Genomic DNA, 23,025 nt, shown 5'->3' with positions numbered 1-23,025 from the left:
TTGCCAGTTAGGATATTTTTGCATTAGAATAAGCAAAATAAAAGTAGAAGGGAAAAGTGAGCTTTTTTTCCAGTTCATTAGTTCTCAAAGTACAGCCAGTTCTCACTATTCATTTTCACTATAAAGTCACTGGAAACACTGAATTAGTGATTACTGAACCACTGTTCTAGGAGAAATACAGGGTTACTGGTATATAAATGAGCCAAAGCTGGCCTTTGTCTATTGGACCCTAGACAGGTTGGTTCTTTACAGGAGACTGGAGCCCATTAGCTTAAATGTTTTATAACTGATACTACTTTACCTATAAGTATAAAAGAAATGTCGTCACCTTGCTGGGTAGGATGAGTACTGGGCACACTTCACTGTTCCTATGTACAGAAGCCCTGCCAGTATTGATTTTGTGGTTATAAATTTTAGCAGGGGGCCCTCCCTGGTGGCACAGCATTGCAAGCTAGCCACAGTCACTTCAGTGCAATTTCGACCCCCAGCCCCAGAGGTGACCCACATGGCACAGCAGACCTCTCCTGTCTTGCCCGCTGCTCCCCTCAGCAGTGTTCTTCAGTCTCCCTGTTCTGCTCCCTGCTCTGTCTCTGGTGAATCCTCTCATGGCCCCTGCATCTCTGACTTGCACCCCAGGTCTGTATACATAAATAAATAAAATCTCTTATAAAAAAAAAAGGTTCTTTCAAAATAAATAAATAAATAAATTTTGACAGATAGACAAATTTGTAAATATATAATCCACAAATAAAGATTAACTGTACCAGTCCAATCTCAAATACTTCCAGATAAGCCTGTCCCTGATTATATTGATATGAAATCTGTCTCATGTTATTTTAAATAGTAGATATTAATTTGACTTTTTAGATGTTTCCACCATAAATATACTGCTATTTAAATTCAGCTGACAATACTTACTTTTACTCCACTTCTTCCCCTCTTGCGTAAAGATTCCCAATTTTTTTTGTTAAACTTTTGGTTGACAAATGAGTGATTTGAAAGAATGAAATGTTCAATTTGATTATTACTAACACATCCCTTCTGTCTCTACTCTCCTGGGTAAAAACCCGTCCTGAACCCACTTTCTCACTTGAATCCACAGTGGTTATTCTTTTTCAGTTACAAATTACTGAAATGCATCTGGGCTTATAGCATCATTGTGGAAAAGTCCTGGATAGGTGGGATAACTTCAAGTATATGGAAAGATTCTTTTTATCTCTTTTTCAGTGTCCCTTTTCCTCCCCATTCCCAATCTCATTTCTACTCCCTAGGTTAGCTTTGTCCCTTCAATAAATTGAGGCAAACAAAAGTAAATGAGTTTATTAAAGAATCATTATTGAGAACTAGACCCTAGAACTGCCTCCAGATAGCCCTGGGAGAGTTGCCCAAATTCTGAGCTTCCCAAGAAAGATTTTATACACTCTGCAAGGAAAACGTTTTTAAGAATTTTTACAGAGAAAATCTGGATAGGTGTCCCATAAACGTATCTTTCTGATGCATTGAGGGGAAAAAATTATCCTCCCTGTGTAGAGCCTTCTGGAATTTGGGAGTTTTAGCAATGCCATAAACCTTAAATTCTTTCTTTGAAGTTACTGCTTTGCCTGGGAGCCAGTTGTAGTTTCCTCACAAGACCAGTCCTGTTGTATCTTTGTCTTTTGGCTCATGTGCCCCTAGTTGATTGTCACCTCCCTGGTGGCAGTTTTGAATGAGGTTGCTCAAAGTCTAAGCGAAGCAATAAGAAGTCTGGCGGGGATACACCAGAAGTAATGTGTTGCTGGTCAAGGCTTATTATCTATTCTAGTTGCTGCCTACTGTTTCAGTATGGTTTGACAGTATGTTCCTCATACCAGGACATATGCTCTTGGTAAGAGGACCCCGCATGACCCCACACCCAGCTGACAAGTAGGAACTCTGAGTACCAAGACAACATCCTCAAGAACATGGGAAAGTAGCAACCCCACAGTTGAGAGGCCAGGGATCGAGGAACACACTTCAATTGTGAGCTTTGGTTAGCTGCTTCATCCTGTAACCATACTCTCAATGTCATGGCCAAGATGACCACTGGGAACTCCATATTTCTATCCTCTTGAGCACTGTACTGCAGTCAGAGTGGAAGTTCTCAACCAGTATCCATCTGTCAGCTTAGAAAATAACTGGTGGGTTTGGGTCTTATGTCTACCCTGAACGCACTGGTAATGCCAGGGGTACGGAACATGATTAGTTGGTGTATGTCATATGTACTCAGAAAAGTGGAAGTACATGATTGATAACCTCTTTAGTGTCGTGGGATTCTTAGGGAAGGGCAGATTCCCAGAGGAAATTGGGATGGTAGGTAACTAAACAACTATCAATTATACACATTAAGACAAGTATTTTTTTCCTGCTATATTCAGGATCAGTAAGGCATCTCTTAAGAACAGACAGCCAGTATGAAGAAATATTGCTGAGCTTTGGACAATATTGGACCAAACTGATTTTGCTTTAAATGTTAATCTATTCTATCTCAGTTGGTGGGTACATAGGGATACGTTATATTCTCTACTCTTTTTATGCTTGTTTAATAAATAAAACACTACAGAGTCACTATTTCAATTGGTGAATAGTAGATACTTGAATCATAATTTCCCTTTAGTACCTCTAAAAATGATTTTGTATCTGACATAGTGACACTGTAACATTCTAAAGTCACTAATTCAGTTTTTTATATGATAAAAAAAATGTGAGTCCTTTCATGTCATATGTTTCCTATTTCTATCATGCTTATGATATAGGTACCTGCAAGGTGTGGCGTTACAGTCCGGGACAGTCTAAAGAAAGCACTGATGATGAGAGGTCTTATTCCAGAGTGCTGTGCTGTTTACAGAATTCAGGATGGGTATGGTTTGTATGTGATGTGAAATTTTGTGTACAGAAAAAATAACTCAGATGTTAAACTTCAGGGTTTTCTATAGGATCTGTAACAAACCTAGAAGATTGAAAGTCAACCTTAGAAAAGATATTAAAATTAATATGAAGTTAGCCTCGAGAAATTTCCTAGACCCTTTGAGGAATTAGCAGTAAATAATATTGTGTAGTAACCATGTTTTAGTCTCATCAAATGACTTTATTTAGAGTTTGAGGTTCTTAAATTTTTCAGCCATTTAGAATGTGACTTATTTGAATAATGGACTCTTCCTCAACTACAGATTTTTAGTACATACTCATAGTTTCACAAAAGGCTTATCAAAATGGATGTCTTATATTGAATTATTTTTCTCTTATGAAATATCTAACAGTGTGCTGAGGCCCTTCAATTTTTATCCCTATTTTTTAAAATCCTTTTTTGGGACATGTTGTCCCTTGAGTACTCTTTCTTTGAATGGATAGATAAGTCCCCACCTGTGAATTTTTTTTTCCGGACCCCAGGAACAATCCATTTTCTGCTGTTGTAGGTCTTTTCTGGAGCTGACTTGAAGAAAAGAGTACATCTCTTTACCCTGCTGTTTGTCCAAGAGTGATACATTTATTTGGGGTAAACTTAAAAATTAATTTATTGCCATTTAAATTTCTAACGACAGAAGAACAGGGAGCCAAATCTCCCTCGATATTACTAGCCCCTCAATAACCAATTTTCATTATCTTCAGCATGAGGTCTACCAAGGTTTTCAGTGTAACCAAGAAAGGCTTTGTCTGCACTTTCAGAGAGAAGAAACCAATTGGCTGGGACACTGATATCTCCTGGCTCACTGGAGAAGAATTACATGTAGAAGTGTTGGAGAATGTTCCACTTACAACACATAACTTTGTATGTACTTTACATTTTCCTTTTGAAGTGTCAAAAATACTCAAGTTCTTATGTATGAGTTTTTATATGGAGGTGAAGTATATTTGAACAATTGTGGGATTGAATTTTTTAACCTAAGTTAAAAAACAGTTCTGTTCTTAAAAACTGGTATTAAAACTAAAGAGTTCATTTTTATCATTGTACTTTTTAGTGTCAAAAAGCAATGCATGTTTATAAAAACAAAATTTGAGTGGTGCAAAACTATATCAAGAAAAAAAGTGAAAATACCTTACTAGAGGTAAACACATTAATTATTATGTAGTCTTCTGACCTCTTTCTACATACCAATGTGTACTTATGCCTGTGAACCCACAGTTTTCTTTTTCTTCCTCCCATCTCTTCCTTCATTACTTTGCATTTCTTAAACTTAAAATGGAACCATGTGATTTTCTTCACCTCTTGCTTCTCAAAGGAAAAAATATCAAGGCTAAGACTGGATGGAAAGGGAGTAGCAGAGGAAAAGTGAGTGGGAGAATACTCTGGACAGACAAAATAGCAGAAAAGCTTGTTATCCATTCAGAATGACTTGTACAGAGGTAGAGATGGGTTGTAATAATGTAGGAAAAGTCATAGGGTGAGGTAAGCTAAGGCTAACTCCTGCGAGTCCTTGTAAATCTTACTGGTGATTTGGACTTTTCTCTGAAATGATTGGTAATTGGCTGGTAAGCAGGGGAGATGTGTGAGTAACCATATGGAAAGGTAGTAAAATTCTGGGTTCAGCTTAGAGAATGAGTCCTCCTTTGCTTTTCTGCTACTTTTTTTTTTTTTTTTTTTGCTACACAAAAAAATGTTGCTTATGCTTCTTGGTTTCATCATGTATCATAAAACCAATTCCTGCCTACATCCCATGCGTTTGCTTTCCATATCTAGATACACTCAATGCGAGATTATTTGTAAATTGAGGATAATGAGAATCTAGGATTAAGAGAGCTGCATTCCTTTGCCCACCTCTGTTGACAAAGATCTACATACTCACAGAGACAAGTACATATCCCTTATAGTTTTACTCAAATGTTTACCCACAGATTTTCTACTCTCTTCCCTGTTTCCCTTTCCACTCCTCCCCTTCTTCTTTGTCTCTCTTGCTCGTTCGCATTTCTCCTTTACATACACACCCAGCCAGTTATATGCAGTTTTCAAATATAAGTTGGTGTCAGGAAGAAAGACTGTAATTAAGTAAATTAATGAAGTGAGATCAATTAGGGGCTTTATGAAAATCCACAAAAAACCAAGCAAGTGAATATATGACTGGTTAGCAGGGTGGATCAGATGACTCCAAAATGCTGGCCAATGAAAATGTTTTTAATTTTCTGTGCTCTATTTCCTGAGATTTTGCTGGCAATATAAAAATGCTTGCTCTGTTTAATAGTGGCTATATGAATATTAAAGATCTTCTAGCTTCTTGTATATGCAAAGACAAAAGAAGGAACAAAGCTTAAAAACAAGCAGTTGCCTTTTTACATTCCTAGAAAGTGATACATAGAAAAATATATGATCCATTTTTTAAACTGTATAAATGGGCCCCTCCCTGGTGGTACAGTGGGTTAAAGCACAGCACTGCAAAACTGGCCACAGCTGCTTCAGTGGGAGTTTAATCCCCGGCCAGCAGGGTGACCCACATGGCAGGGCAGACTTCTCCTGTCTTGCCTGCTGCTCCTCTCAGCAGTGTACTTTGTCTGTCTGCCTGTTCTCCCCACTCTGCCTCTGGTGAATCCTCTCACCTTCTCTACACCTCTGGCCTGTACTCCAGTTCTGTATGCATAAATAAGTAAATCTTAAAAAAAATAAAAATATATAAATATTCTCAAAATGTCAGAATGGATGTTTTGCCAGGATATCACTCTTTTTCTGCAACACTATTCAAAGTAACTTTGTATCCAATTGACTATGAGTTTATTGAACATACTTTGTAAACTATGGATATTGAAATCAATTTAACGGATTAGGAGAAGCATTTACATAAACTGGAACAGCAGGATAAGCATTGTTATAGGAATAGAGCTGTGTCCTGGGTCATAATATAAGAGTACATAGTGCAGAATAAAGGACAAAATAGAAGTCACCCATTGTTAATATTGTGGCATGTCTTTATCCTATTTCTATTTTCTGCTTATATCCACAAACACACTACTTTTTTGTTGTTTCTTTTAATTTTGTTTCTATTTTTTCTTTCTAAAACAAATACTTGTAACCACTTTCAGCAGTAATGTTTACATTAGAGCCTCCCTGGCACAGTTCTGTTTATAGAGCCCAGGTTGTATGTCTTCGTCCTCCTGACGTGGGGTGCTCAGATCTGGCCCTTCGCATTTCACCTCAGAGACTGCTTGCAAAGTATATCGAGGTGTTCTAATCCTCCAACAAACTGATGATTTGTTCTAGTGTCTTCTAGATGATTTTCCTTTCCTTTACCCTGGTTAGTTTAAGTATGCTTGTTCTGAATTTCATACAATACAAACTAGTTTTTTGGTTTTTGTTTTAATAAAAGTCGTATATACACACTAACATTACTAAAATAGTACAGAGGGGCTTAAAATGAAAAGTAATATGTTACCCATTCCCTTGCTAGCATCTAATGCCACTCTGTGGAGGAAATCCTTCCTACTAATGGTTTCTGTTTAAGCTTTTTTGGGATTATTTTCATATTACTGAATAATAACTTTCAGCCACAATTTCTTGCTTTGTCAGCTTTAGATATCATCTCCTGGTTACTGATTCCATGAGGCATTAGCTCATTTATAACACTGCAGCATTTCCTCTACTCCTTCCCTTCCTCCAGTGTGGTTTTTATTTTTGTTTTGGGGGATTTTTTGGTTCCTCTATTGGATATCATTGTAACTCTAATTACTATGCTTTCTTTTTCTGTCTCAGTACTGGTGAGCATCTGTGAACTTCTTTCTTCATACAGTTAAAACCTACCCTTAACCTCCTTCTACCTTCTTCCATTTGCCTGTCGTCTGTACTTTTAGTTTCCACTAGTCAAGCTTGAAATTGGCTTCCAGTCTTTTATCCATTTCCCATTTTCTTGACTTCTGAATTTTTTAATTGGGTATTGGGTAAGAGATAAATATGTGTAGTCCATCTGTTATTTTGAACCTGCTGGGTTTCATTTTATTATGTTAGAGTGTAAGGTAGTGCTAATGACATGAAAATGTTAAAGGTGTTATTTTAAATAAGAGAATAAATCATTTGATTTTTAAAAAAGTTTCTTGGCAAGTTCTTAAAATCCTCTGATGTTTTACTTTGCAGGTACGGAAAACTTTTTTCACCTTAGCATTTTGTGACTTTTGTCGAAAGCTGCTTTTCCAGGGATTCCGCTGTCAAACATGCGGTTATAAATTTCACCAGCGTTGTAGTACAGAGGTTCCACTGATGTGTGTTAATTATGATCAACTTGAGTAAGTAATCAAAATAAATCTCTTTCCTATATATCACTTTACATTTAAATGTTCTTAATGTGAAATCAGTATTTCCTAGAGTATGTGGGAATTTTCTGTCTAGTATGGTTGTTAAAGGGAATTTTTTGAACAATGAAACTGGTAAGATATAGTATAGCTAGCACTTTTCTTAAAGTTCCCTTGCCCATAGAAATTACTTTTAGATAGTTTGGGGGAAGAAAACAGATATTTAAGTTAAGTTAAGCATGTATTTGGAACACAGTCGGGGGGGGGGTCTGATTCTGCCACCTATTTTGTAAATCAAGTTTATATTTTCTCTCTCAATTCCCCCTAATCCTTTCCTCCATTTATTTAAAAGTAAGATATAAAGTCTATATACCCTAAAATTTGTATTTGCTTTATTACCAGAGTTTCCTAATGGATTAAACTATTTAAGTCTGTGCTGTTGCTACTACTGTTAAGATCTTATTTTTTTAATCAATTGAGCAAATAGAATTCAATTCTGTACTTTATAGTATAATGATATAATCTAACTTAGCAATAGATAGCTTTCCTTCTAATTCCTTAACCTTTATAAAGCATGATTTTTCTCTCTTAATATGTAGAAATTTGCTGTATAATAGTTTTATCTTCTAAAATTGCTTTTGAAAGTACAACTTTTTAAAACTAAGTCTTTAGACAAAAAATACTACCACAAGTTGCATTTAGCCATCATTTCTAAAAACGAAAATTTATCTCATATTTCTGTTAACTTGATAATATATTCTGGCGTGTGAAGCTTCTGGGTTTTGCACAAGTTAGGTTTTTTTTGTTTTGTTTTTGTTTTTGCCTCACAGTTTGCTGTTTGTCTCCAAGTTCTTTGAACATCACCCAATACCACAGGAGGAGACCTCCTTACCAGAGACCGCCCTTACATCTGGATCTTCCCCTTCTGCACCCCCCTCTGATTCTATTGGGTATGATTTGACCCCTGCTGTTCGGTGACATGAGCTAGTTTCTTTTGGATCTTTTGGTTAACCATAAACCTTTCTAACATTTGGGTTGTTGTTTTAAGGACTTTTTCCCAGATAACATAATTTACCACACAGTCAAATATTTACATGCTTTTGGTATAGATACATGGGATTAAAGCTGAAATAGGCTCTTTTAAGACCAGTTTTGAAAAAATTGAGCAATAGATGATTTAGCATCCCTGCCTTGTGTTCACATCCGCCATCACTAGATTAGGTATCAGATGCACATCAGAGGTTTTTGACTTCCATTTAGAAAAATAGCATTAACATATGAGACAGTGGCAAACAGTGTAAAAGCAGTATGAAACTACAATCTACAATGTGTGGCATAACATTTTGAACTATGTAGATGTAATAAGAATTTAAGTATTACCATGTTTATAGTAGGAATGAGAATAGTGAGAAAGTACTCAAGAAATTTCATTTAGAAAATTGAACTGGGCCTTAAGGAAGTCTAAAATCTAAACCTAGAAAATAAAAGCCTGGTGATAGAGGGGTAAGGGAAGAAAAAGCAAGGTGTGGTGGGGATGGTAAATTAGAGAGAGTAAAGAAAGGGTAATCTAAATTAAGATGTACCAGATTATGGAGAATCTTGGCATGATTTGATACAAAATGGGGAAAAGATTTGAAGGTTTTCGAGGAGAGATCTAACCTAATGAAAATGATTTTAAATAAAATATCACTTGACAGTGGTACACAGATATATTGACAGAAATGTCTAGGGTGAAGAAGTCAAATTAGGATGTTGTCGGGAGTGAGGAAAGTGAAAGGCAGTGAATACTGGACAGTGTATAAAGTGTATAAGAAAAAAATTAATAGCACTATTAATCAGTCGTGGAGGTTAAAGGAGAGAATTGACTTTAAAGATGACACAAACATATCATATATTCATACTTCATAGTAGAAAAAAGAAAGATATGATGAGTTTTATAGACACTGTTTTGCTTTGGCGTATTTCTTATAAAGGTCTACTTTTCCTAATGGATTTGGTGCAGAATAAATTACCTTGTTTATCTAGAAGCATATGGTTTTGAAAAGTCCCCATACCACATTTCCTTTTAGAATATTTCAGAGCTAATTATTATACAAGAATAAGGCAATCATATATAATTATTATAGGTAAGATCAGAAATATTTATTGTCACTTGTAACCCTACTTCTTCCACTCTTCACAATATAATGCTGCTGCTTCTATCTCAAGAGAGAAAAATATATAAGCTGAAAGTTCCAAAAAGCCTGTAATTTTTATGAAACCAAACTACCTAGAGATATCATAAGCTAAAAATTTTAGCAAAAGACTTACATTAAAGAATGGCTGTATGTATGGAACACTAGAAAATGCAGCCACTATGTTCTCTTGTCATGTTACAACTATCTACTCCAGTGTAATCATTTTATTCCTGTTCTCTGTCCTCAGTTTTATGTAGCTGTGTGTCTTAGTAGATCAAATCAAGATGTTACTGTTTTGATTTTTTAATTAATCCGTTGGTTATGATATTTACTCCTGACAGATCCTGTGGACCATGATACCTTTCTAAAACTTCAGGTCCTAGATCTGTGAGCAGAATTAACAGACACCATAAGGAAATTAACTTTTCCTCTGTGAGGGCTTATAATGGCAATGGCCCAGGAAATTTGCCTTCCAGTGAAAGACTACTATCTTAAAATGATGAAACCATTTGCCTGTACTATTGAATATTCTATTTACAACTAAACTGACACACTTGCTGACCTTAAACAAATGATAAGATGTTCAAACTTTTGTTTTCCTAATTCTTTTAGGTCACAAATGTATATGGGTGCCTGAGAAAATGGAATGCCAGTACTGTCCTATATCCAGATTCCTTTGCATGTTATTAATAGTTCTAATAACTTTGATAGTCATGAAACACATAAAACAGTGGATATAGTCAAGACTTACTGGAGAAGTGATAACACTGCCTACTTTTAAACAAAAAATTAGATACCTCTCTTTCTCCTTTAAAAAATGTATGCACAGTGGTTCTCCTCCGTGGCACAAGAGATTAAATCTTAGCACTAGGAAGCAATTCATACCCCCTGGAGCATGAGTTTGATCCCCCCGGTTGCTGATCCACATGATGCAGCACACCTCTCCTGTGTCGCCCACTCCTCCCCTCAGCAGCATATCCAACCTATTTTGCTCCCCATTGTCTCTGGTGAATCCTCTGACCCTGTACCTCTGGCCTACACTCTAGCTTTTGTGTATGCATAGGTAGATAGATAGATGGATAGACAGACAGACAGATTTACATATCTCAAGTACTCACTGCTTCAAATTGTTTTCTATTCTAGATTAAAAATGAGATGTAAATTAACCAATAATTTGCTAAAGGTTGTTAGAGAAAAGCCTTTTTATTTTTAATTTGGTTCTGCTTTAAAGAGTTTTGCACAAGACCAGTACAGGTATTATCAGGAGAAAGGCAGTTTGTTAACCTCTGCATGCTTCAAATACTATCAGTTGCCTAGCTTAGGTAAAGACTACCCAGTCTGAAAATCAATTTTATCAATTCATTCCCAGATGTGGTGAGTTAGATTTTCATTAACCAGACTCAGAAAAGGCTAAATCCAAATGGTAGGTAGTTACTTGCAATGGGAAATCTGCCTGTTGTATAGCTCAAACAATCAAAGAGCCAACACCAACTCCACTTTCAGAAAATATTTGTGAGAAATCCAATTATAATCCAAACACTGTTTTTGTTGAGCGGAATCGGGATATGGTTCAGATGTGTAGTGACATCGGAGATAATAGCTTGAAGTGTTTTCCAAATTTACATAACACTTGTGCTCGAGGCTGGGAACCTTGACTTTGTGAACCAGTGCACACCTCTCCCTGACTGGTAATGGATACTATTTAGTCTTTCTTATTTTGTATAATAAACAGATATTGTTTATTGCCTCTTGTCTAATAGGTAATAAGAGTATAGCAATTCTATTTGGACATGATAATAAAATTTATCAGATTAAATCCAGGGTTTTGTTTTTCCTATTTCTCGACTCACATCCATTGCATACAAGTTTCAGATTCCGTATGCACTACATGTTGTTGTCAGGGTCTTAACTCAGTAAGTTTTAAGAATAACTTGCAATGCCTGGTACCTTCAACAGGTAATTATATTCATTAGACTATCCTACACAAATGTAATTCAGGCGCTTTCAAAATCAAAGCCTAAAATATGCTATTGCCTTGAGACTTTAAATCAGTCTGTTAAACAGTTTTCAAAAGTCAGTATACTTTCCAAAATTTCTAAAAAGACTAATATTCTCATTTTGGCATTCTGTCTTCTGCTCTCAAAATGCTTTAAGCAAAGGATATTATTTGGCTGATTAAGCAAAAATAATAACTTAGTCACAAACTAAAGATTTCTTAATCAGAAAGAATAAAAAGGAATAGTGGATCCTGGTAATTTTTCTAGAGTACAGTTTCCTCAGTCTTATCTGTAACTCTTATTGGAGTCATATCCATATTTTCAAAGGACATAATATTTGATTTCAGTAACAATTAATATGAACAGATAGAGTAAAAGAATTTTCCCTGCCCTTAATAGTGTGCTTCAGAGAAAAGAAATTGTAACCTACTATGGTTCCGATACTATTAACATATTTTATTCAGAAGCTTTCTGTCATGATTTGACTTCTTGGACTCTTCAAGCCTTTATTCATTCCTTTTCCTACTATATTTCTCTTTCTTCCTAAACCCTCACCCTTCAAAAAAAAAAAATGCCTTTTTGCTCCTTCTTTGTCTTTTCTGGCTATGTCTAAATAACCACTAAAAATGCTGTTAGTTACAGGGTTTGCATAAGATGGGGTGAAATGATAACCAGTTTCTGAAGATGGGCTTTTAGCACTGAGTCATTCCTTGGTGCTGATGAAGCTCACTGAAACAGCCACATTCCATCTGCCAAGTGATACTCACACCAGCAACCTTGGATGTTCTTCTGAGGGCTGTAGACTCCTTTCAGGTGTTAACAATCTATTTTCAAAACATTAATGTGCTCTGTCAGGATCTTTTGGGGTGCAGTCAGGAATCATAGACTTTATCATTTATCTACAGTACTATTTTGATGGCTTCATCACAAAGCCATTTTAAAATTTATTTTAATGCTTATTATATAATTCTCCTTATATCAGTCAATGAGCATGATAAATTTTCAAAATAGGAAGTATGACACTATGTAAGTCTTTTGAATTTTAAGAATAATCTTTTTGTTGGATTTTAATGCAACTCATATTCAGTCAGGTTCTACCTAGAGAATTTTTTTTGTAACTTTAAGATGAAGCAAATTTCTTCAGCCTATTATGCACAGCTAATTTCTATGTACTTGTTAATTACCCTGGAATTTTTCCGGGGGGGGGGGGATGTTCATATTAGTACTCCCTGGAAGGGTCTTTGTGTGCAAAAGCAACTTTGTCAATGTTAGCTATAGGTATATATTAGTTTTTTAAACCAACACTTTAAAAAGACATTGCTGCTATTTTATACTTAATTTACTTTGAAATTTTTGAGACTATAAAACCAAGGATATCTCTATAAATTTGCTCTGAATCTTATCTTCCAATGACTTGCTTTTTCCAGGCCCCAAATTCTCACCAGTCCGTCTCCTTCAAAATCCATTCCAATTCCACAGCCTTTTCGACCAGCTGATGAAGATCATCGAAATCAATTTGGACAAAGAGACCGGTCCTCGTCAGCTCCAAATGTACATATAAACACAATAGAACCTGTCAATATTGATGTGAGTATTCAGTGCTTTTAGAACTAAGAAAATTTCAAGTGTATTTCTTTATTTTTCTGCTATCATACACAGATCAGAAATAAGCGCCATCTTTCATTTATCACAGTTACAAGTGATAGACTTTCCAAGAATTACACATTAAAAAAGCTTTGTCATCTTTGATGGTGTTTAATACTTGTGCCAAACTTTTTAGTTATTCTGATACTTTTCCTTATGACACCATCTCTGTAAAAATCTTTCATTTACTTATGGCAAGGACAAAAGAATGTAATTGCAGATTTCCCATTTAGATCATTTCAAGACCTTTACCTACATTTTTAAAAGTACAACTTTGAATTACCTTTTAGCTTTTTCACTTTCCTGAATATGCTGTTATATCCCATCACTGTACACATCTTGAATTTTGGCATGGAATTATGTCCTTTTTACATAAAGTTTACATCCTTAAGTATTTTTTGTCATTGAGGTCTAACTTTTTTTTTTTAATGCCTCTTGGTCTCATCATATGTTATAATCTCATTTATTCAGTTTTTCTCATAATATATGTAGAATCTGCAAACTTTTCCTTCAAGAGCTGCATTATAAATATTTTAGACTTGTAGGTCATGATCCCAAATAACAGCTTTTGAACTCTGCCATTGTAAAATGAAAGCAGCTATAGATAATACAGCTATAGATAATAGACTACAAGCAAATGGTCTGATTGTGTCCAATAAAATTTATCTACAAAAAAATTTATTTGCCAGCACATCGCATTTTTCTAGTTCCTAATGTAAACAAGAGATCAGAAAGAATGAGATACATGGGGTCTTTCCAAAAGGACTAAGTCGTTGTTGTGAGTCATCACAACAGTTGAGTTACGGAAGAGGATAAGGTGCTCTTGCTCTCCAAACTGCAGTGGGTTGGGGATCCTGATCTTGGAGCGAGGTATCAGTTGTCACAGAATTTGTGCATTAGCATAAAGACAGCAGTTATCCTTAATATTGGTCTGTAGTAAGCCACAAATTAAGATAATCTACCAGTTTTGTTGTTTAAGAAAGTAATTATATTTGTAAGGGAAGTCAAAACTTTCCCTGTATAAAGAAGGTAGTTTAGTTTAATAAGGGTGTGTGTGCGATGGAGGATGAGGTGGTTCTCAGTGTACAAGAACTCTCCACGTGAGTCCTTGTAGTTACATAGGTAGGAAACCAAAATTGTCTTAATAGGGAAATGTTCAGTAATTAAAAGACCACTTTCTATTAGACCCACTCAAACATTCCTCCCTGTTTAATACCAGTCACACCAGTTACAAGAATATTCAATGATTCAGTGAAATTGTAATGCAGATAGATTGCAAATGTGACAAAAATATAAGAGATTTTAAGGATTTTAAAATAAACACAGAAAGGCCCTCCCTGGTGGCACAGCAAGTTAAAGCACAGCACTGCAAAGCTACCTGCGGCCATTTCATCTTTATATAGCTTTACATAAAGCTATTCAGAAAAAGGATACACCAGAATTAAATCATTAAATAGAAGAGAAAATCCATAAAGATGAGAATTTAATAGAGTATGCTGGGCCCTCCCTGGAGGCACAAGGGGATAAGGCACAGCACTATAAAGCTCTATTTTTAGCCATTGCAGCATGAGTTCTATTCCCAGCCAGGGAGCTGACCCACATGGTGCATCAGACCTCTCCTGTCTCCCCACAGCTCCCCTCAACAGTCTGTTTCAGTCAATCAGCATGTTCTGCTCCTCATTCTGTCTCTGGTAAATCCTCTCACTCCTCACATCTCTAGCCTGCACCCCAGTTCTTGTATGCATAAATAAATAATCTTTTTAATAATAGAGTACACATTTGGGGGGGGGAAAAAGGTTATTAGAGGTTCTTGAGAGTTAATGAAATGCCCTGAAATTTCTTTTTAAAGATTTATTTTTTATTTATGCACTCAGAACTGGGGTACAGGCCAGAGGTACAGGGGCGGTGAGAGGATTCACCAAAGACAGAGTAGGGACAGAAAAGGCCGACTGACAGAGTACACTGCTGAGGGGAGCAGTGGGCAAGACAGGTGGGTCATCTCCCTGACTGGGGATTGAACTCAAGATGAACTGGCTACGGACAGCTTTGCAGTGCTGTGCTTTAACCTGTTGCGCCACCAGGGAGGGCCTGCTGTAAAATTTTTATTAAAATGCTTATAAAATCAAGTATTTCATTTTGTGTGTTGGTATATGATCAACAAAACTTGACTCTGTGTTTATTTTAAGATGTGGCAAATTACTGACATTATCACTCAAGTTATAATTGTTAAATGTAAAAAAAAAACAATTTTTATTCTCAAAATAAATTCCAATATCAAATTTTATTCCAGCTTTTTACTGTGAAACTTCTTGCTCTTGGGTTCATTTGAAGTAAGTTTTTTCCTAAAACCAGTTTCCTCCCCTAATAAAAGTCCTCCTCTAGCTAGCTAGACCTGCTGAATACAAAGGAGAAAAGAAGTAGAAGTTAATATGGCAGTAAGAAATCAAACCATATTTCTAAATTAGGTTCTGTATGTTCAAAATTGTAACCTTCATCTTTACTTTCAAAACTAACATTCTTTTAGACCATTTCCTTTTATCTCTGTTGTTCTCCTATTCTCTTAGGCTTGAACATTTGGAATGTCACCTTATCATCTTGCTTTTTCATCCTTCCCTGTAACCAAATAGTCATAAGGTATCACCTTTTCCTTTTGATGTGCATCTCATGTTTGTTCTTAACATCATTTGAGGCCTGTGTATCTTCATTTGAACTACTTACTCCATTAATCTCTTACATGGATTTCCTGCCATTGGTTCCTCACTATCCATTTCCATTCTTTGTGCTGCTGTGAAAATAATTTTTTTGTTCTGTTTTTCTGTCAATATCTGTTCCCTGTTCTAAAACTTTTTGTGACTGAATTCTAAAATAAAATATCATCCCATTAGCAGTTTCATTCCATTTCAATCATTTAATTCTGTTCCAATCATTATTTGTCACTTCAGTAAACAAGACTTTAATATTGACTCCGGGGTAAGGACTATGTCAGGCAGTTGGAAATTCAGGCTAAATTAATATGTGATCGTTACCCACAAGGAAGTCAAGTCTAAGAGATGAATCAGACATACAAATAATCACAAAATATATATAATAATAATTTACAGAAGATGGTGATGAATCTAGAAATATTTAACAGAAAAGGGGTAATATTTAAGCTGTGAAAGGACAGTGAGTGGCAGTTTATGAAATACGCTAGGTGAAGTTTAAGGAAAGAAGGACATTTGTAAAGGAAATACTATTTGCAAAGATAGGGGAAATGTCTTTACATTGTAATTAATATTTGACTTGTGCGAGTTCAGGAGAGAGGGGAATGATCAGAGGCAAAGCTAAGTAGGAAAGGTCCACATCAGAGGTGGTGTATATTACACTAAGGTCTCTAGGGTAGTAAGGAGTCTAGAAACTTCAAGAGGAAGAGAAAATGACCTGTTTTTACAAAAACCTTTTGAGTTAGTGAAAGATTTGGTACCTAACATAGTTAGAAATAATATTTGAAAACTGCTGGTAGCTTTAAATGCTTACTCTGAGCCAGGTACTATACTGTGTTTCACATAAATTTTCTTACTCATCCTCATAAACACTAGTGGGTTAAGTACTATTACTATCCTTACTTTACTATTATGAAAATTAGATTTAGAGAGATTAAGAAACTGGCCTAAGTTTATCATATAGTGGATAAATGACTGAAATGAGGTAAAACTTGACCTTTCTTTCTTAGCTTCTTAATCACTTCTCTGTGTGGTAGTGAAGGAGAGAAGTAATAGAAATGAGAGATAAGAGGGTCATGCCTGGACTTCTGGCTTGGGTGACAGAGAGTATTCATTCCACTCATTGCGTATTTGTTGACTCTTCTGTGGAAAATGTTGATGGTTTTATCTAATACATTGAACATGATAGAAGTCCATTTGTAAAGAATTTACTCTTTGTGTTAGCCTATTAACAATGCAGCCTGTTTTCCAAGTATTTAGTATTTGGGGCCCTTTAGTCCTTCATACTTTTATACTGGGTAAACAAGTTTAATTCCGGCTTTTCGGGTTTTATTTGCTTTAATTGTCAGTAGACTCTTTCCCTTCCTCCAGCAGTTTTGTCTTTTGCAAAAAGATGTACATTTTAATGATAAAGACAGATTTTAAACAAAGCCCTATTTGAACTATTCTGATTTTTGCCTTCTATGTTCTTATAAATCCACATTTTTATGATTTTATCAGTGTACATTTAATGTTATTCTGTTTATGTATTGTAAATATGTTCCATGATGTAAATTTCTTAATTGTCTTAGTAGCTCCATAATATTTATTGACACCATCATTTACTTCACTGCTATGTCAGTATGCCTATAATGGGGAAATAATTATTTCTAATGTTTTAGTATAATGACTAATGCTGTACTGAACATTTTTGTGCATATTACTTTTTCCTATGAATTATCTCCTTAGAAATTCTTGAAGTGGATTTACAAGATCAAAGGGTATGAACATGTTATGGCTTTTAATATATGCCAGTAGAATTTTTTTTTTTTAAGAATTGATGCAACTGTTGGTTTTGAATGACCTGAAATAATAGATTTCAGTATTGATCAGAAATAATCCTTCAATATAAGATTAGGCTGGTGAGTGCATCAAAATCTTAATTTTATCATGTTCATTATTAATTCCATATTCTTTCTAATTTGTGAAGTAATTATAAGGTATTATTTTAAATTAATCTCTAATGTAAGTGGAAAATCAATGTTATTATTTCTTTATCATATGCTCTGAATAAATATACATTACTATTTATTTGTAGGACTTGATTAGAGATCAAGGGTTTCGTAGTGACGGAGGTAAGTAGTGATTTCAATTAAAATTAGAAAACAACTCAGGAAAAATGCAATTGCTTTGCTGCTTGTCTCCTCTATATTTGCTTTTCTCATGAAGCACAGACACAGAGAAAAATGTGTAGAGAAAACCCAAAATTTATTGTATGAGTAGAGAAGAAGAAAGGACATAAAAAAGGAATCTTAGAATGTACTATTTACAATATTGAAATGTTATCAGTGTGGGAACTTAATTATTTTACCCACTTTATTAATTTCTAACGATCTACAAAACTGGAGCTGCTAAATTTCCTTTGGGATCCTCCTCTAATACTTAAAGATTCAGCTTATATTCAGTTAAAACTTTACTTTCCTAAATTATTCTTGGGGAAAATCTTTTGGATTGCCTGGCACAACTTTTCAGTGTGTCAGCATTTCCAAACACTTTATTTCAGTCTTCTAAAAATGTTTCAGATGTACCTTTTATAGACTGCACCCCCAATGGAAAGGCCCAGTTGCCCATTTATTATGTGAATTTAAGTAAGTAAGTGAGACACTGAATGGAAATTCTTACAGAATTTTCATTTGTTACTCTAACCCAGTGAAAATTGAGGGCATAAGAAAACATTACATAAGAAAACACTTTTAAAATGAAAATTTACCTCCATATGTTTTCCAAGAGATGGTATTTAAAACGATCTGGAAGTTTTCTTCCAGGTGGTCCTCTGTGCTTTATCTAATACGGAAGACCTCCAATACCCGCTTCTCTTGGTTAGAGTTGGTCTCTTCATCGTGACTTAGATCTTCAAAATACCTAAGCCCAGACTCAAAGATTTTTTATACTGAATAAACGTTGGATAAACTGTTTTTGTTATGTTTCTATGTATTTGAGAGAAACCACCAAAATATTGACAGCCCTGAATTAATGTGCTCTGGACATAGTATTTATACAGCACATAGCTTTCTAAAGGGTTTTTTTTTTTTCTGTTTGTTATTCCATGAGCCCGCCAATTAATGTTGCTGCAAGTTTGACTTTCATATGTCTTAATAGCTGTGGCTTTTGGTAATTTTGCCTGATACATCCAGCATTTAAATGTTGCCATCATGTTAGCATCACAGAGTTATCGTAGCTATAAAAACGGCCTGCTTAGTACCAAAAATCAAGTGGCATTCCTTGTCCTTTTTGAGTCACTTTTGAAAAATTATTGGGATTTTATGAAAATAGCACATTTTTTTTAATATCCAGAATTATTTTGCGAAGCAGGCTTCTGCTCATCTTACTTATTCCCCATGACTTCTTTCATTTCTTCTGTGTGTCTGTCTTCCTGTGTTTGCCTGCCCTCTCTTTCTCTTCTAACAGCCCCTTTGAACCAGCTGATGCGCTGTCTTCGGAAATACCAATCCCGGACTCCCAGTCCCCTCCTACATTCTGTCCCCAGTGAAATAGTGTTTGATTTTGAGCCTGGCCCAGTGTTCAGAGGTAGTTGGGCTCTTCTTTCTTGTTTTCACCCAAAACAAACTAAATATAAACTACAGATACTGTTTGTGCCTCACCCCTCACAGTGTGTGTTTGTAAGTGTGAAAGTTTTCAATACTAAATTTCTGCTTGGCCTGGCTGGAATGCTCTGAATGTGCTTCTCACACATACTCACGACCACGAGCTTTCTGTATGCTGTCTGTCTTAAATTTTTATAAGCAAGAAAATTCTGGGCTAAGATGTCCATCTTGTGTTTTGTTATATTACTTTTTGATCTTGATAATTTCTTAAACTCAGTGGGTAGCAGTAAATAATGTGGGGGGAGAGGGGTGGCTCTTCACCTGAATTCTTTTTATATTAATTCATTTAAGTGATCACTAAAGGTGACTACTAGTAATATCAGTTTTTGAGAGAATTAAAAAGGAAGCAGAAATCCCTTTTATGACATTTTGCTGGACTTTTGGCCTTATTTTTTTTATAGAATTGTATTTTTGTTAAAATAGGTATGTGTACTGACATCAAAGGTAGGGCATTTTTTAAAAGATGTGTAATATATTTGGTATTGTAGCATTCTTGAGGAAATTTGAGGGTTTGTGCTTCCAAGTATGCCCTAACATGAGGTAAAAGTCAGCAGTGTGACTTCACATTCTCATTCCATCTTGCCATATTTAAATGAGTGCTTAAACTGATTTTTAAAAATTTAAGTCAAATGTCTAGCTGTAAATATTTTTGCAGTTTTATTGCTCTTGCTCATTACTGTTATTTATTCAAAATGTAATAGAGCTTCAGGTTTTTGCTTTCTTAGATCAACTTACCAGAAAATTCATAGAATGGACTAGAAGTCAGACAGTACTGAATAAATAGTGCACAACGGAGCTGCATACATCAGAACTACAAAATGAGAGCAAGCCCTTAAGTCTTTATGATGCTGGGACTTATCAGTGGAAGAGAGAAAATGGACTGTGCTCTATTTAGTGGACATTCCAGATACTGTTTTCTTTAGAAACTTCAATATGACACTGTGCACATTCCACTAATATCATCTACTACATAGTAATAATAAAATTCCTACAGATTTGACACTGAAATGTTGTCATTGGTATCTATTCTAGGAAAGATAATGACTTTTCTTCCCCTAAGAATAGTAATCCCTTTTTTTAATCTTCAAATCTTTTCATTCTGTCTGTGCAAATACTACTGAACTGGCAGTGCTACTCAGGGCCACCGAGGAGCCATTGCCCTGAGCCCTCAGGATGAGGTCCTAGCATACATGAATTTAGATTTTGGCCGCTGAGTCAGTATGCGGAAAGTTTCCCATCAGTGAGGCCTGCAGCTCTGCCAGGTGAGGCCACTTGCAGAGTGAACCCCGGGCCTCACACTTGGCTACCTGAGTGTCTCCCTCTGTAGTGACTTCAGAGGTCATGGCACGTACTTTAATCTATAAAGGCAGAGATTTCTCAGAAGTCTTATTTGGCTTTGTTTAAATTAACTTTGTTGTGTAGGTAACACAATCTTTGTTAGAAGAATAAGCCTTTTGGAGCCAGTAATACTTGTTACTTGCCCAGTACTTGTTACTCTTAAATACTGTGGCATATACTGATAGTGTAAGACTCTTAATAATTTTAGTGGCTACTATGACAAAGCCAGATATTTTCAATATAAAGGCCATCATTAGGGGGTTTCCCCATTAGGGGGTTTCCATCTTTCTTTATAGTGGTTAAGATAACAGAGTAGCCCATTTTACTTATTAGACTTTTAAAATATTTTGCTTTCTTATTAGTCAAAGAAACAGGAACTTGGAAGTATTTAAAAATACCTTATTTTAGAGAGATTGTTGATTTTTTTTCTAGACTATAAAAATGTGTCTGTAATCAGATATTTTAATGGTCACTAAGTTAGTGAAAACTTAAAGAAATTACAGTATTCATCACCAGATAAGCCCCTTTGGGTCTGTCCTTTTCAGGGTGTCTGTGCTTGACCAGGCGCTGCGTTTTTTTAATTCCCTCCCTACCCTCTGCCCCAACAAATTAATGTACTTGATCTCCTGTAATGGATGCATTTTTCTTTTACTGACTTAGGATCGACCACAGGTTTGTCTGCCACCCCCCCTGCCTCCTTACCTGGCTCGCTTACCAATGTGAAAGCATTACAGAAGTCTCCAGGACCTCAGCGGGAAAGAAAATCATCTTCATCCTCAGAAGATAGGAATCGAATGGTGAGAATAAATTTCTATTTTTCTTATAAGCCATTTTTTTAATAGAAGTCACAGCCAAAGATAATGTCACTTTTTAGACATATTGATAAATCCACATGTGACACACAATTCACAAAATCAAATTAAAGACAATAATTTTTTTGTTTTAATCATATAGTCCCATGGGACTGATTTTTGCCTTCAAGTCTAACACAATTAGCTAAAGGCAGAATAATCTGCTTTTTATAAATAAGGAAGGCGAGTAAGCAAGTATTTTAGAAGCATGCTTGAAAACCTGGTCTGCCAATTAGTTGTCTTGCCTATTTGTAAAACTAACTTTCTGAGCTAATAATTTTAGCAGTGGGGTTTGCTGGTTGGGTGGTCTTATTTATTTACTTTGAGAGACAGGTGAGACATATGAAGAAATTTAGCACTGGCTGGGAGTAATAGATAAATTATCAGCAGTTACCATAATACAGTAACTTAAAATTTTCACCTTTCTGATGGGAAGCTCACAGGGATTATAACTGAGATGGAAAAAATGCACAAAATGATGTAAAAATAAACTATTGTATTACTTAAGAAAAATTTTTTTTACCTTTCAAGGCAAAAATCATCACAAATGTGCAATACTCATCTTGCCCCTGACTGTCCTCCAAGTGATAGACCCTTTTCAATTGATTTTAGTAATAAACGTGTCTTCATACTCAGTAAGTTTTAGTTGTTAATAAATTGTTTCCATCTTAATACTGACTTAGCGCTGAAGTTTAAGCTCCGTATTATAAGAATCATATTTCCGTTAGTCCTCCAGAATGGTGATTTGTTGTTTCAGTGGATCTTATTCTTTCCCTCACTTAATATCCCTGTTCAGCATAGGGGCACCCTTAGTGTGCAGCATAAGGCTTTCCCCCATTTGATTGCTTTTGCTTGACTTTTGCCCTATTTTTATTAAGAAAACTCTTGGCAGACGGGACTCCAGTGACGATTGGGAGATTCCTGATGGGCAGATCACAGTGGGACAAAGAATTGGATCTGGGTCATTTGGAACAGTCTACAAGGGAAAATGGCATGGTATGTATGTTGTGACCTTGCCTCAAATCACAATAGCAGTATCTCTGTCATTCTCTGTAAAATAAAGTCAAAAAGTGTTCATTATGTACACCATTAAGCTATTTTTATCAAATGCAAGAATTCTACAAAGATTTCTGATAAAAATTAACAGAAAATAAATACTGAATTTTCAGGGCCTCTCTGGTTGGCTCAGGGATTAAAATCTCAGCACTATCAAGCTATCACCAGCCACTGCAGCATGAGTTCCATCTCCGGCCAAGGAGCTGACCCACATGGTGTAGCAGACCTCTCCTGTCTGATCTGCTGCTCCCCTTAACAGTGTATTTCCGTAGGTGCACATATTCTGCTCCCTCCTCTGTCTGCTGAATCCTCTCACCGCCCCCCCCCCATCTCTGGCTTAACCCCCAGTTTTTGTATGCATTAATAATAAATCTTAAAAAAAAGAAAAATAG

General features: G+C 35.6%; 1 protein-coding gene across 1 annotated transcript in view; it reads left to right on the top strand.

Annotated features, from left to right (window-relative positions):
* The window catches only part of BRAF (B-Raf proto-oncogene, serine/threonine kinase), a 75,954-nt gene that overhangs the window by 14,015 nt on the left and 38,914 nt on the right, over nucleotides 1-23,025 (top strand). The window contains exons 4-11 of the mRNA XM_012720779.1: nucleotides 2,772-2,875; nucleotides 3,682-3,784; nucleotides 7,070-7,218; nucleotides 8,055-8,174; nucleotides 12,826-12,985; nucleotides 17,822-17,858; nucleotides 21,387-21,523; nucleotides 22,456-22,573. Of these exons, the coding sequence (XP_012576233.1) occupies nucleotides 2,772-2,875; nucleotides 3,682-3,784; nucleotides 7,070-7,218; nucleotides 8,055-8,174; nucleotides 12,826-12,985; nucleotides 17,822-17,858; nucleotides 21,387-21,523; nucleotides 22,456-22,573 (928 nt within the window). The remainder of the gene's footprint in view (nucleotides 1-2,771; nucleotides 2,876-3,681; nucleotides 3,785-7,069; nucleotides 7,219-8,054; nucleotides 8,175-12,825; nucleotides 12,986-17,821; nucleotides 17,859-21,386; nucleotides 21,524-22,455; nucleotides 22,574-23,025) is intronic.

Source organism: Condylura cristata, unplaced genomic scaffold, assembly GCF_000260355.1.
Source record: "Condylura cristata isolate star-nosed mole 26May11 unplaced genomic scaffold, ConCri1.0 scaffold00005, whole genome shotgun sequence".
Classification (NCBI taxonomy): domain Eukaryota; kingdom Metazoa; phylum Chordata; class Mammalia; order Eulipotyphla; family Talpidae; genus Condylura; species Condylura cristata.
This window is presented reverse-complemented; position numbering and strand designations above follow the sequence as displayed.